Source organism: Misgurnus anguillicaudatus, chromosome 13, assembly GCF_027580225.2.
Source record: "Misgurnus anguillicaudatus chromosome 13, ASM2758022v2, whole genome shotgun sequence".
In the NCBI taxonomy this organism is placed as follows: Eukaryota; Metazoa; Chordata; class Actinopteri; order Cypriniformes; family Cobitidae; genus Misgurnus; species Misgurnus anguillicaudatus.
Window position 1 is genome coordinate 16450062 of NC_073349.2, and position 16451 is coordinate 16466512.

The 16451-nt window shown below is 40.2% G+C and overlaps 1 protein-coding gene across 6 annotated transcripts in view; it reads left to right on the forward strand.

The window, feature by feature from the left end:
* The window catches only part of arhgef10lb (Rho guanine nucleotide exchange factor (GEF) 10-like b), a 53048-nt gene that overhangs the window by 22264 nt on the left and 14333 nt on the right, over positions 1-16451 (forward strand). For all 6 annotated transcript variants that reach the window (XM_073875190.1, XM_073875188.1, XM_073875189.1 and 3 more), the window contains 10 exons: positions 815-931; positions 1432-1524; positions 2492-2662; positions 6146-6291; positions 6470-6511; positions 6818-6990; positions 8807-8922; positions 9298-9419; positions 14289-14395; positions 14534-14655. In XM_073875190.1, coding sequence (XP_073731291.1) covers positions 815-931; positions 1432-1524; positions 2492-2662; positions 6146-6291; positions 6470-6511; positions 6818-6990; positions 8807-8922; positions 9298-9419; positions 14289-14395; positions 14534-14655 — 1209 coding nt within the window. The remainder of the gene's footprint in view (positions 1-814; positions 932-1431; positions 1525-2491; positions 2663-6145; positions 6292-6469; positions 6512-6817; positions 6991-8806; positions 8923-9297; positions 9420-14288; positions 14396-14533; positions 14656-16451) is intronic.

The following is a 16451-nucleotide window of genomic DNA, read 5'->3' on the forward strand; positions in this document are numbered from 1 at the left end:
AATATAAGCTGACGAGAAGATTATTATAGGCTATTTAACATAAAAATACACACCATTAAGTCAACTTAAAGGGGACATTTCACAAGAATTTTTTAAGATGTCAAATAAATCTTTGGTGTCCCCAGAGTACATATGTGAAGTTTTAGATATAGATGTTTTATAGCATGTTAAAATTGCCACTTTGTAGGTGTGAGCAAATATGTGCCATTTTGAGTGTGCAATTTTAAATGCAAATGAGTTGATCTCTGCACTAAATATCAGTGCTGTGGTTAGACTAAGGGGCAGTATTATCCCCTTCTGACATCACAGAGGGAGCCAAATTTCAATGACCTATTTTTTCCACATGCTTGCAGAGAATGGTTAACCAAAACTAAGTTACTGGGTTGCTATTTTTCACATTTTCCAGGTTGATAGAAGCACTGGGGACCCAAATATAGCACACATGGAAAAAGTCAGATTTTCATGATATGTCCCCTTTAAGTGTCAGGTCAGTTGATCTGTGTTCCAACATGATCTTCATTTTGTGTCTGTGTTGAAGGATCATCCTTTGCAGATGTAAAAAACAGGAGATCCTATAGTCAGCAGTTCTATTTAAACACTACTGATTTCCTCTGCAGTCTGTGCCCTGCAGCTGAGCACATTATATTTGAGTTGCAGTAGTTCAATCAAAGCAATAGTGATTTAGTCAGTCTTTATGTACTGAATCTAAGAATGAAGACCAAATAAATGTTTTATCATTATGTCATATCTCATCTGTAGATTGTTATGTCTTCCTCTGTGCAAATGATCTAAGACTTTTTTTAATCTTCTCTAGTTTTCCAAGTCAATGGTGCTGGATGTGTACAGTGACTATGTCAACAACTTTACCAGTGCTATGGCTCTCATCAAGAAAGCTTGTATGTCCAAGCCAGCGTTCCTGGAGTTTCTCAAGGTACACATGGAATTTTATTTCGGTTTTGTCCTACCCAGACCGGATATTTTAGTTTCAAGTTGTTCTAGGTAATATGTAGTTAATGTTTAACAGCTTTCTAGGTCTGGAAAATAAAGATTTTATAGTGAATAAACAATATTCTGTTCTGTGCTTTATTACTGTGCTAAAATATTTCATCAGCTAGACTTTGCATGTGTAAAGTAAATTGCAAGCAAGGTACAATGTCATCATCACACGCTCGCTCTAAAAATGGCTGGGTTATGGTTGCATAACATGAACCCAACATTGGGTCATCAAACCCAGCATGTGTTTTGTACAATATTTTCCCAGCATGGGTTAAAAATAACCCAGCCATTTTAAGAGTGCAAGCTTTTTTCACAAAATCATTCGAACTGATTGATCAAAATGATTTACTCGCAAAGTGTGGGAATGCTAATTTAAATGCTGGATGATAAGATTTTGTAATTTGTAACCTGTTCTTGTGTTGTTTTGGATTGTAGAAGAAACAGGCTGCCAGTACAGACAGAATAACACTTTATGGACTGATGGTCAAACCAATCCAGCGCTTTCCTCAGTTCATACTGCTGCTTCAGGTTGGTGCTTTAAAAGTTTTAAATACACAAAGCAAATGACCTTAAGAAAAGTTGAACCCTACAAGAAACTGTTTAATTTTGGTGGAAATTCCTCAGAGTGTTCTGTGTGGGGAAGTGAAAGTAAATCTGCCAGTGAAGTCCACACACAACATGCGTTTAGTCAAAACCGAATGTATGGTATGACACAGGCAATGTGTTTAAATATATAAACCTTATATGGGCCATAGTGACTGACTCCTTGTATAAGACCCCTTTATTTTCCATCACTGCTGTCAAGATTTTCTTTTATTAGATCATTATTATGTTCAGTAGCATCATTTGCATATAGTCTGTTGGGTGCTTAGACTGCAGGCTGTTTTTCAGAGATTTTACATGACTTGAGATGTTATGGGTTTAGTGTAGCCTGGTAGTTGTAAGACTTTAGTTGAAAATATGGCACAGACTCAAGTGCCTTACTGTGCGTTCACACCGCCACCGGCGAGAGCGTCAAAGTGGCCGGAAGTCATTCATTTTTAAAGAGAGCCGGCATCGTGCTCCAGCAATCGGCGGCGCGTCGTGTACGGTGTGAGCATCGAGAAGAGTTGAAATTAGCTCAACTTTATGGTAATGAGCTTTGACGCGGTACACGCCAGGGGGCAAAATCGGAAAGTGAAAGCATTTTGTGCAGCATTTAGTGCAAATTTGTTTATCTTCAATGACGCCTGCCGTGAAGAGCCATGTCCGCGGAAGAGGCAGGATTTTGGGTGCACGAGCAAGGCGTGCAGACCCACTTCTTTACCTCTGTAACTGCCCCCATTTTGCCCCCTTCTTGCATGTCTCCTATTGAAAATGAACTAGACATTTGCGGTTGCCGCATACCGTGTAAAACTCCCATTATTTAATATTAAACATATTAAGGTTTAAAGATCGTAAATAATTTCAAAAGGACTTTCACAGCCTGCGTCACATATATATGTATGTTTCTCAGGACATGCTGAAGAACACACCTGTAGGACACCAGGACAGGTTGCCTCTGCAGCTGGCCCTCACAGAGCTGGAGTCACTCGCTGAAAAGCTGAATGAGCAGAAACGTCTAGCAGAGCAGCTCACCGAGATCCAACAGCTTGCTCGTAGCATCAGCGACCGCAACCTCAGCAAGGTCAGAGCCAGCACAAACACTCAGCAGGTCTTTAAAGCATCACCAGACCCGCAACAAAATGCAATGGCTTTGTGGATTAATTTGTCACAAGATGTGATATGAACGGTCTCTGTGTGATTTGATTTCTATTTCTTCATTTACCTTTGACAAAGAAATTTACTTAGCAGGATGACATATACAAGTCATTTTAGTGGCATCTATTAAAGACCCCATGGAATCATAGTCAGTGTGTATTGGCTATGAAACCATCTATATGCTAGGTACAAAAAACTGTTTAGACATTTTTTACAGACGATGCTTAGCTAAAACCAGGACTAGGCCTTAGTTAAATAGACATTTAAGCATTTTTTATAAACATGCCATACATTACTGGTGTGTATCTTAAAGGACAGGTTCGGTGTTTTACACTTAGAGCCCTGTTTTCAGATTGTTTGTGATGGGGTGGAGCGGTTTTGACTGAAATTTGGACATAATGATGCTGGCCGGAGCATTTTCGGTTTCTGTTGTATCAGCCCCCACCTCTATAATGGCTGTGTGGGTGCGCTGGAGCGGTCCTTCCTAAGGTGCATTGAACTTTCGTTTACAAAGACGTGAAACTCACCGAGTGGTCAGGGGTGTTCACTGATATGCTCACACAAAAATCGCTGCAAAAGATGCTTTCCAACAGGTGTTTTAGCATTCGTTGTAAACTTGTGGACCTATTTTTCCAAACGCCTCACACACGTATATTCTTCCATTGAGAGCTTGAATAATAAACACTCCAGCCCAGTTGGTGGCGATAATCCGCCTTTGCCAATTGCAAGAATACAAACAACGTTCCCGGTGCGGAGTAATACCGTACCGCCCAGCACATCTAATACAAGTCAATGGAGTTGGACAAAAACTACGATAAAACCTGTTGGAAGGCATCTTTTGCAGCGATTTTTGTGTGGGCGTGTCACTGAACACCCCTGACCGCTCGATGGGTTTCACATCTTTGTAAACAAAAGTTTAATGCATTTTAGGAAGGATTGTTCTAGTGCACCTATACAGCCATTGTAGAGGTGGGAGGTGATAGAACAAACACCCGAAAATTTTTGGGCCGTTCTATTTCATCATAAACTATCTGAAAACAGGGCTTTAAGTGTAAAATACCGAACTTGTCCTTTAAGACAAATAAATTGCGCTGGTTTATTTTAAGATCTGTCAGTGCAAGTTATTTTCCGTTGAGGCAGGCTAAACATGTGTTTTAGTCTTGGACTAGCCTTAAAGGCGGAGTCCACGATGTTTGAAAAACGCGTTGGAAAAGGAGACGGGCCGACTACCAAAACACACTTATAGCCAATCAAATCAAATCAAATGCTGGGTTGCGTATGTGTGGGGCGGGTCTATCAACAGAAGGTCCAGATTCTTTTGGGGTTGGGGCGTTTTTGTTTGGGTTATTTCAAATATCAACATTGGCTTTCAAACATCGTGGACTCCGCCTTTAAGCCTTGTCTGTAAAACTGGAGAATAAAAAAAAATTTTTTTAGTATCTATTGCAAAAAAAACTTTCAAATATTTGACCTTAGACCACAAAACACAAAAAAAGTTCCATATGTATATTCGGAGCAATACCCAACAAAACTTGGTATGGGTAATAAATATAACATTTTCAGTTATGCCAAAAATCTTTAGGATATTATTTAAAGATCATGTTCCGTGAAGATATTTTGTAAATTTCCTACCATTATTATATCAAAAAATTCCAATTCCAGAAAATTCAACTCGTATTGTCATATCCCGACCAACCATACATCAACGGAAAGCTTATTTAATCAACTTTCAGATGATGATGAATAAATCTAAATTAAGAAAATTGACCCTTACAACTGGTTTTGTGGTCCAGGGTCACATACAGTGGTGTGAAAAAGTGATCCCTTCCTGATTTTTTATTTTTTTCATGTTTGCCGACCAAAATTATCCCTAGAGCACAGATCCACCTATCCAAGAGGTCACATAAGACCCCACAACTACATTCAAAGAACTGCAGGCCTCACTTGCCTCAGTTAAGGGTCAGTGTTCATGACTCCACCATAAGAAAGAGACTGAGTAAAAATGGCCTGCATGACAGAGTGCCAAGACAAAAAACGCTGCTGAGCAAAAATAAATACTCTGTGGAATGACGAGATAAAAGTTGAACTTTTTGGACAGTGTGTGTCCAATTACATCTGGCGTAAAAGTAACATAGCATTTCAAAAAAAGAACATACCAACAGCAAAATATGGTGGTGATAGTGTGATGGTCTGGACTTGGACTTTCAGGGCCTGGAAGACTGTGATAAATGGAACCATTAATTCTGCTGTCTACCATAAAATCCTGAAGGACAATGTCCGGCCATCTGTTTGTGGCCTCAAGCAGAAGCGAACTTGGGTTCTGCAGCAGGACAATGATCCAAAACATAACCGCAAGTCCACCTCTGAATGGCTAAAGAAAAACAAAATGAAGACTTTGAAGTGGCGTAGTCAAAGACTTCATGCTCGAAACCCCCCAATGTGGTTGAATTACAACAATTCTGCAAAGATCAGTATGCTAAAATTACTCCACAGCGCTGTACGCTTGATTGCAGTTGTTACTGCCATGAGTGGCCCAACCAGTTATGTTTAGGGGGCAAGCACTTTTTCACACAGGGCCATGTGGGTTTGGTTTTTGTTTTCACTTCATAATAAAAACCTTCACTTAAAAACTGCATGTTGTGTTTACTTGCGTTATCTTTGATTAATATTTAAATTTGTTTGATGATCTAAAACATTAAAGTGTGACAAACATGCAAAAAATGAAAAATCAGGAAGAGCGTCAACACTTTTTCACACCACTGTATATTGATGGCTAATGTTGTTTTTCTCAAAACATCCATTTGTATAAAAAATTACACTCTTCAAGATATTTTTAATCCTAAGAAAAATGTATTTGCTAAGATTTGGCTTTGAATTACAAATTGGTTGTTTACAGCTTCACATTTTATTACCAACGCACAAGCACTTGAAGTACTTACAAAATGGCAACATTAGTTGTGCTTAATCGTCAATGGCTCTGCTGATACAGCATTTGAATTAAGCCATACATCTGGCTCGAATATCTGGATTACACACTGCTGCCAGTCAGGTTTTTTGTCAAATGTAATCTTTATTATACCCTGTATTCCCACTAGAGTGCTCCCGCTTCACTACCCAGAGGATGAAGACTCTGAATCGGCAAATGTTTATAAGCTACTGCTGCTAAATTGCTTTTTGAATTCTCAAAGGTTACATCACTCTAACCTCTGTAGATTTATTCAGCTATGCAATTGATGCATTCAAGGATATACCAGTTGGTGAGGTTGAAATAATTTAAAGGTTGATGATTAAAGACACTTCCCTCAAAGTCTCTTCAAATTATGAATACAGATAGATGCACAGACAGGTGATGCAAGTGTTATGTCACAATGTAAAATTATTCAACTCTTTTTCTTTTATATTTTAACAGCAGCTGAGCTCAGATCAAAAGCAGTTGATTCTGTGTGAGACATTGATTGAGACGGTCTATGGCGAGAAGGGTCAAGTCCTTAAGTCTAAGGAACGTAAAGTCTTTCTTCTGAACGACATGCTCGTCTGCGCAAACATCAACATGAAGTACGTATCTCTGCACAGTGCACATCCAGTCTTTTATTGAATAGAAAATAGGCCTTATATACATACATAACTTTTTAATTCAGTTAACGGCTCCAGAAACCTAAAATCCTTCTCATGTTTATAGACTAATTTTCTTTTTATCCCCCTCATACATCCCCCGTTTGTTGCTGATATATAGATACATTGAAACAGGCACTGATAACTTCTTTGATGAGCTAAGGTAACATTCTCAAACCTGGCACAGCGTCACGCTGTTTTCAAAGCCTGAATCAAGATGATTTTACCCAATTTTCAAGGTTGTCCCGCACACCTCAATCTCATCCTGTTCCCAATGCAGATCATGCACAACAGAGGAACACATAAAAGGCAATTTCCTAAAATCACAGTAGGGGTGTAAGGCTCCCTGGGAACCCATCTGATCGCAAAGGCCTAATTGCCTGTCTGATTCATAGACTTTGTCGCTACTATTCAGATACTCTCTTAATGGTGACTTTGACTTTGTCGTTGTTCCTTTCTGTATACTCAGGGGTCCTCCAGATATCAGCAGCCTGGTCCCTGTTGGCCCAAAATACGCAGTTAAGTGGAGTGCACCACTGCTGCAGGTTCAGGTGGTGGAGGTGGGCCAGGAGACGCCCCAGCGCCAAGACAGCGTCTACCAGCAGAGCAGCAGCAAACGCCTAAGTTCCATCAACAACCAAGGTTAGTATTTAAAGGATAAGTACATTTTCTTACAAAAAAAACACATTTCAGGATTTTTCTCATTTTAATGGACTTTAATGGACCCCAACACGTAACAGTTTTAATGCAGTTTAAAATTGCAGTTTCAATGGACTTTCAAAGAACTCAAAACGATCCCAAACGAGGCATAAGGGTCTTGTCTAGCAAAACAATTGTCTTTTTTGACAAAAAAAACCTACAACTTCTCGTCTATCTCCGGTCCTGTGACGCACCAGATTTTTTAGTTTTATCAAAAACACGCCAGATTTTTTAGTTTTATCAAAAAATAAATTGGTTTTAACAGTTTAAAGTTTAGCAGCTTGTAAAATCCGGGTATCATTCTGGTTTCCAGCTACTGTGGCTTATGGGAAAATATATACAGTACTGTGCAAAAGTCTTAGGCCACCATGCCACAATTAGATTTGTTGTTTTTGCAATGTTATAGTTATCATACATAATTGTTTCTCAGTCTCTTTAATAGAATACATCCAAAAAATGTGTATGTAGTATTAAAAACTGTATAAAATGTAAACTGATGTGCATGGCAAGTTTTTAGGGTAAACTCTCCTTCCACTTGAGCAATAGCAGGAAACTGCAGGATCTCTTAAAGTCGCAATGAAAGTAAAATTGTTTTGTAATATTGTGGTATTTTTTACAAATGATTTATCTGTGAGCTTCATTAATTTAAAAAAATTCATGTGCCCTCATAATCTTTAATCAAAAATGCAAATCTTCTCCCCTCATAAAAACGATCTCTCTTTACTTCCGGTCATGAAGTATGGCAGGTGGGCGGGGTCTGGGAGAATATCGCTGCGATTAGCAATTAGCAACACGACCCAACTTCAAATGATCCAATCAGATCTTGATGGACAAATTCAAATCCAGCCCTGCCTTATTTCATTTCAGAGACTGGTTTTACTCAGATACACGTCACCACGGGGAAAATTAGGCAATTTATACTTCCGTTTCATGGCGACTTTAAACCTAAATAAAATTAAATCCTAATTTGTAATTTTAAAGAAACGAGTCTTTTTACTTTTTTCTGCTCAAAAACGCTAAAGATGTGTTTAGTGCCAAGAGAGGTCACACTAAACACCGACGATGCCTAAAGAAGACATTTAGTCATGAAATTTAAAAAGAAACATTTTTTATATATATTTCCTGTATTTTCTGTTTGTATCTTAATAAAATAGATTGAAAAATAAATATGGATGGACATTAAAACTTCGAAAACAACAAGTCTGTTGGTGGTGGCCTAAGACTTTTGCACAGTACTGTATATATCTCCCATCTTGTTGCTCATACAGTATTAAAACTTACCCGCTTGTAAATCCTATGTATAGATTTCCACCTTTGACACTGGTAAACAACATAAATTAAATTTTTCCACAGTTAAGCCAGATTTACCTTTACCAAACCGCTGGTCCCAGATCTAATATGCACACGTCTACATTCATCTTGTTCAAAAGACCTCTTGGTTCTGTAGGGCTTAATACAAATCCCGGCTCATATTCTCTATCAGGAGAAATATATACTCGCTGTCAGAGGGCACATGAGGTTCTCATTCCAGAATGAAGTCCTTAGATGACTTTTTGTGTTTTCTTTTTGCATCAGCAACCACTTTTTTACTTTTACGTTGAGTTTGAGCATTCGGCATGATGCAAATACCGCACAGAATTACAATGTTAGCTGAATGAGCCGTTCCTCAGCAGGAGTTTTCTTAAGGCCCGCCAATTCAGATCCGAATGCTTTAATGTAAATGTGAGTAGTAATTACAATGGAAATGCTGTTGGTTTAGGAAAGCTGTTTCTGGGACCACCCCGGCTGTTTCAGGAACTGCAGGAGCTACAGCATGATCTGGCCGTGGTGGAGGAAGTCACGTTATTAGTCGGCACCCTGCAGGGATCATACCAGGTAAAATCCTTAATGATCCACAGCATTAGGGCCGGGCGGTATGACGGTTTGTTGCGTGTGACAGTAGAAATGTGCTAATGTGATTTGTTAAGCATAATCTTACCTTATTGTTTATGTTGATAAAAAGAGAAAATTATTCAATACAGTTTATTGCTAATATTTTATTCATTAGATATAAAGTAGCATGTTTGGGCGGGGGGCACAATATTTGCTTCACAGTAATACTTCAAGCAGCACATCTGCTTAATTTCCCCAACAAGCAGTTTCATCCAGTTGTGATGCGCTCTCACCCTTTAACCTCTTCAAGTTTCGGTAACTGGCATTTAGTCAATCTGACAGCTCTCTCCTTGTGAATGTGACTGTGTGCGTGTACAGAATCTCAACACTACGGTGGGCCAGGACTGGTGCATGGCTCTTCAGAGGCTCATCCGCATCAAAGAAGATGCGATCCAGTGTGCCAACAAGTGTCGTCTACGACTTATGGTTCCTGGCAAGCCTGACAAGTAAGTGCCAGTCTATGCCAGTAGGCATGGGGTATAGAAAATAGCAGTGTATTAAATTCTCTTCAGATGTGTGTGGGTGTGACAGTCCATCCATTTTATCAAGGTTTCATATTATTCCTATCACCCCCCACACCATAGTGATTGATGGTCTGGACTGAATTGTCACTTTGTCAACAACACAGCATCACAAATGACTCTATTTGCTTTCTTAAAGGGATAGTTCACCCAAAACAAATTTAACCGGTATGGATTTTTTTCTTCTGATGAACACCAAAGAAGATATTTTGATAAATGATGGTAACTACTTCCTACTATGGAAGTCAATGGTTACAGTCAGCTGTGTGCCTACCATCATTTATTAAAATGTCTTCTTTTGTGTTGATCAGAAAAAAAAGAAATTCATACAGGTTTAAAACAAAATGAGAATGAGAAAACGATGACAATCATTTTTGGGTGAACTACCCTTTAAAACACATTTTTGGTCTTGGTTTTTGGTAATTAGGGCCCGAGCACCGAGGAGCAGGCCAGAATGGCCTGCACCGAAAGGTGCGAAGCCCTATTGTTTTTCTTAGGATTTATTATTAGGGCCCGAGCACCGAGGAGCAGGCCAGAATGGCCTGCACCGAAAGGTGCGAAGCCCTATTGTTTTTGCTCGGATTATTCTTTTTATTATTATTTTTTTTTTTTTTATTTTTTTCAACACTTTTGGACATTTTGGGGGCCTTAACATACTCGAAAACTCTTGAAATTTGGCACAGACATCAGAGTCGTCCGTGATCGCCGAAAGCCAAAGGCTGGAACACGGGCGTGGCACGGGGGCTCTGTAGCGCCCCCTGTAATGCAAAAACAAACAGGAGTGCACAGATCGGGCAAACATGTACGCATATTTACGAAAGTTGGTACGCATATAGATCTCATCGACCCGAACAACTTTCGCCCTCTAACATTTTAGCTCCGCCCAACAGGAAGTCCGCCATTTTGGATTGTTTAAAAAATGCATGCGGTGAACTTTTGAATACTCCTCCTAGGGGATTCATGCAAATGACACCAAATGTGGTGATCATGATGTCAAGACATTGGACTTGCTAAATTGCGAAGGGATTTTTGATATCTCGAACGGTGTTGCCATGGCGAAGCGGCAAAGTCATGGTGAAATCAGAGAAACAGGAAGTGTCTAATATCTAAGGCAAAAAATGTCTTATAGTGATGACACGCGGGGTGTTTGTTCGTCTGAAGATTCCGATCGCATCGATGTGCCTATTGTAAGTCTCGGGTATAGCGCCACCACCAGGCGCCAGGAAGTGTTGCAGTCACAAAGGTTGATTTTTTTGACAGTTCCATGTGATGTTCTTTTAAATACTCGTCCTAGAATGTTTATGCGATTGACACCAAAAGTGGTCAACATGATGCCAAGACATAGTAGATGATAAATTGCGAAGGGATTTTTGATATCTCAAACGTTGTTCCCATGACAACGCGTCAAACTTTACTTTCATTTTAAAGGCATATTTAAGCCCATGCAGTGAACTTTTCAATACTTCTTCTAGGATATTCATGCGATTGACACCAAACGTGGTCAACATGATGCCGAGACATTGTAGATGATAAAAAAGTGAAGGGATTTTTGATATCTCAAACGCTGTTCCCATGGCAACGCGTCAAACTTTTTACTTTCATTTTAAAGGCTTATTTAAGCCTGACAGTCGCATGCAATGTTCTTTTTAATACTCCTTCTAGGGAAATAATGCAATTCACACCAGAAGTTGTCAACATGATGCTGAGACATTGTAGACGCTAAATTGCGAAGGAATTTTTGACATCTCTAACGCTGTTCCCATGGCAACGTGTCAAACTTTACTTTTATGTCAGGCATATTTAAGGCTCTTGGCGTGCTTAGATTAACTTTAAATTTGGCACACACATCAGATTTGTCGGCTGTTAAGTGTTGACAAAAACGTCAGATAAAGGCGTGTCTATTTAGTGGCTCACTAGCGCCCCCGTTTGTCTAAAATGTGGGGTTTCTTTTACCTACAGTACCTAAATGGGTCAGTAGCAGCATGATATTTACCCACTTGATGCACTTGCCCACCGTGCATCGTTTTCTCGGAGGCACCGTGTAGCGGTAAACAAACGTGCGAGGGCCCGCCATCGCTGCTTGCAGCTATATATATTTTTTTTTTTTTAATTATTATTTTTATTTTTTTTAACACTTTTGGGCATTTTGGGTGCCTAAACATACTCGAAAACTCTTGAAATTTGGCACAGACGTCAAAGTCGTCCGTCATTGCGAACGGGCAAAGGCTGGAACACGGGCGTGGCACAGGGGCTCTGTAGCGCCCCCTGTAATGCAAAAAAAAACATTGGTGCACAGATCGGGCAAACATGTACGCACATGTACGAGAGTTGGTACGCATATAGATCTCATCGACCCGAACAACTTTCGCCCTCTAACATTTTAGCTCCGCCCAACAGGAAGTCTGCCATTTTGGATTGTTTAAAAAATGCATGCGGTGAACTTTTAAATACTCCTTCTAGGGGATTCATGGGATTGACACCAAACGTGGTGATCATGATGTCGAGACATTGTACTTGCTAAATTGCGAAGGGATTTTTGATATCTCGAACGGTTCTGCCATGGCGAGGTGACAAAATCATGGCGAATTTAGAGAAACAGGAAGTGTCTAATATCTATGGCAAAAAATATCTTATTGTGATGCCATGCGGGGTGTTTGTTTGTCTGATGATTCCGATCGCATCGATGTGCCTATTGTGACTCCCGGGTATAGCGCCACCACCAGGCGCCAGGAAGTGTGTCAGTCATGAACTTTTAAATACTTCTCCTAGGGAATTCATACGATTGACACCAAACGAGGTGAAGATGATGCTGAGACATTGGACTTGCTAAATTGCGAAGGGATTTTTGATATCTCGAACGGTGTTGCCATGGCGAGGCGACAAATTTATGGCGAATTCAGAGAAACAGGAAGTGTCTAATATCTAAAGCAAAAAATGTCTTATTGGGATGAAACGCAGTGTGTATGTTCGGCCAAGGATTCCGATCGCATCGATGTGCCTATTGTGAGTCTCGGGTATAGCGCCACCACCAGGCGCCAGGAAGTGTGACAGTCACAAAAGGTGGATTTTTTTACAGTTGCATGTGGTTAACTTTTAAATACTCCTCCTAGGATTTTCATGCGATTGACACCAAAAGTGGTCAACATGATGCTGAGACATTGTAGATGATAAATTGCGAAGGGATTTTTGATATCTCGAATGCTGCTCCATTGGCAACACGTCAAATTTTACTTTCATTTCAGGCATATTTAAGCACTTGGCATGCACTTTGAGTGCCTTAACATGCTCGAAAACACCGGGAATTTGGCACAGACCTCAAAGTCGTCAGCCATTAGGACGGGGCAAACGCTGGAACATGGCCGTGGCAGTAGGGCTCTGTAGCGCCCCCTATAATGCAAAAAAATTTTTGGTGCACAAATCTGGCAAACATGTACGCACATGTACGAGAGTTGGTACGTATATAGATCCCATCGACACAAACAACTTTCACAATCAAACCTATTAGCTCCGCCCAACAGGAAGTCGGCCATTTTGGATGGTTTAAAAAATGCATACGGTGAACTTTTGAATACTCCTTCTAGGGGATTCATGGGATTGACACCAAACGTGGTGAACATGATGCCGAGACATTGTTCTTGCTAAATTGTGAAGGGCTTTTTAATATCTCGAACGGTTCTGTCATGGCGAGGCGACAAATTCATGGCGAAATCAGAGAAACAGGAAGTGTCTAATATCTAAGGTAAAAAATATCTTATTGTGATGCCATGCAGGGTGTTTGTTCGTCTGAAGATTCTGATCGCATCGATGTGCCTATTGTGAGTCTCGGGTATAGCGCCACCACCAGGCGCCAGGAAGTGTTGCAGTCACAAAGGTTGATTTTTTTGACAGTTCCATGTGATGTTCTTTTAAATACTCCTCCTAGAATGTTTATGCGATTGACACTAAAAGTGGTCAACATGATGCTGAGACATTGTAGATGCTAAATTGCGAAGGGATTTTTGATATCTCTAACGCTGTTCCCATGGCAACGCCCCAAACTTTACTTTTATATCAGGCATATTTAGGGCTCTTGGCATGCTTAGATTAACCTAAAAGTTGGCACACACATGAGAGTTTTCGGCTGTTAAGTGTTGACAAAAAGGTCAGATAAAGGCGTGTCTATTTAGTGGCTCACTAGTGCCCCCGTTTGTCTAAAATGTGGGGTTTCTTTTACCTACAGAACCCAAATAGGTCAGTAGAAACATGAAAAAGTCCACTGATATTTACCCACTTGATGCACGTGTCCACTGTGCATTGTTTTCTCTGAGGCACCGTGTAGCGGTAAAAAAACGTGCGAGGGCCCGCCATCGCTGCTTGCAGCTATATTTTTTGGTATTGTGTATGAAATAAAAAAGTTGTTTTAGTAATTTTTATCAAATTGTAATAACTTGCTTTGACTCCAGTCTTAGCACATACTAACTGAAGTCATGCATGGAACTTAAGGAGGTCACACGCCAGACGAGAAGCGCTGCGTCATGCCATGTATCTAAAAATCGAACACATTATATACACACACTGATGGCGGCTGTCCACTGTGACTCTTGACGCTGCTCAAATCCCTGCCGCACCACTCACATAGTTCAACATTAAATAACATCATATTTGTCCCAAATCGTAAATGATTAACACAGGCTGAGCAGGTGCGCGTCCGGTGTGCGATACCTGCGAGTTGTCCTACACGTGACGCAGTGCTTTCTTAAGAGACTTTGTGTCACTTTGAATTCAAATGCATTCAAATTGTGTTTACTTTGACAAGTCTGGACGCCCTGTTAGTTTCACAGTGGTCTTCAGCACACCCAGCCCAATAAGCAAAATCTCATGGGTCAATCGCTTGCATCTGGCCAAAATTGCCTTGAGTAAGTGTGATCTCAGACATGAGTTACGTAGTAGTTGACGTAGGTCTTTCATGTATTAGTCAAAGGTTTATTTTCGTGTGCATACATGTAGCTTTTTGAGTTTCTCAAAGACTGCTAAGCTTATTACTGTTCATGCAGGAGAGGAGAACTTGCCAGGCTGGGTGTGTGTTGAGGATGATGAAAAGACTAAACCTCCTTTCTGGTGCCCATTACTGGCCTGCCGGGTGCCTGTTTTTACACCAAAAGCACAAGATCTGAAGGTGAGCCTGAGCGTCGAGCTCTTCTTTTGTTCAGCCAACCATTAACTCACTTCTAGTTATAAGCACTAGACTATAAGTTCATTGTTTATTTCATATTGGCCAGGTTTGTCAACTTTTAGTGTGGCGTATTTGTAGCGCACAGAAGTATTTGTGCTGAGTTCGGTGTCTATGTGTCTAAATCGAATTAAATGCATGGCTCCCCGCATTTACATAAAGCTTTGATCTTCTCTTTTGACTGCATTGCAGTTGTGCACCTCCTTGCCTGTGTTTGACTTCACAACATCTGGTCGGTACTTTTGATCCACATTAGTTTGTATTTCCAATCCAGACCTGCTGTCTGTAAAATCTTGATTTTATTTAACACCCATGAGGTCTAGACTCCCATTGGCTTAAGCTCTTTTTCAGAGGCCTTGATACGTTTCAGTTAATTTTTTTTCGCAGTGCGCCGTGAAATATTTCAGTTTAATTTTTGTGTGCCGAAACTCGACTGTGGACTGTTTATGCTTTTATCATATGTTGTTGATAATTAGGAATTAAAAAAATTAACTGCACTGAATATGTTGATAATGTGTTGAGAACTTTAGAACTCAAGAAAGTTTCTTCAAATCCGCAAACCAGTAGTACCCGAATGCCAGACGCACAATTATGTGTTCCATATAGAACAATGAAATCAGTGAATAATAGCGAAAATGTCAGAGTCTCTCGTGTTTTGATGTCTCTCCTAACAGTCCTGACAGTGGATGTTTTGTTTGCCTGAGATGTGTACTACTTTGAAGTTATACGGCTGCAGCCTTAGGACACAGTGTTCAATGCAGGCACAGGATTTTGACTGAAGACTATATATAGTCTCTAGTGTTTTCAGTAGTACTTTACTCCACAAGCTAAGGTGTCGTTTCTCAAAACTGAATAACTACATTTCCATTCAGTCATACATCTTCCCTCTTCTACCTTAATTCACAGCAGTGACGGCAGATGACTTCTTTTTCGAGGGCGCAAGGTGCGAAACTCGTCAAAACATGTATTTACCCTGTCATGTGTGTGGCTCGTCATGTCAAAATATGCGTATGGCGCACATGACATGTGAACCTATATACATTACATGTCATGTCAAAATATGTTTCCGCCGTGTCATGTGAACCTATGTGCATCACATGTCATGTCAAAATATGCGTTTGGCGTGTCGTGAACCTATGTGTATCACATGTCATGTCAAATATGCGTTTGGCGTGTCATTTGAACCTATGTGCATCACGTCATGTCAAAATATGCATTTGGAGCGTCATTTGAACCTATGTGTATCACATGTCATGTCAAATATGCGTTTGGCGTGTCATTTGAACCTATGTGCATCACGTCATGTCAAAATATGCATTTGGGGCGTCATTTGAACCTCTGTGCATCACATGTCATGTCAAAATATGCGTTTGGCATGTCGTGAACCTATGTGTATCACATGTCATGTCAAATATGCGTTTGGCGTGTCATTTGAACCTATGTGCATCACGTCATGTCAAAATATGCATTTGGCACGTCATTTGAACCCATGTGCATGACATGTTATGTCAAAATATGCGTTTGGCGTGTCATTTGAACCTATGTGTATCACATGTCATTTCAAATATGCTTTTGGCGTGTCATTTGAACCTATGTGCATCACGTCATGTCAGAATATGCATTTGGGGCGTCATTTGAACCTATGTGCATCACATCTCATGTCAAAATATGTTTTCGGCACGTCATGTGAACCTATGTGCATCTCATGTCATGTCAAAATATGCATTTGCCGCGTCATGTGA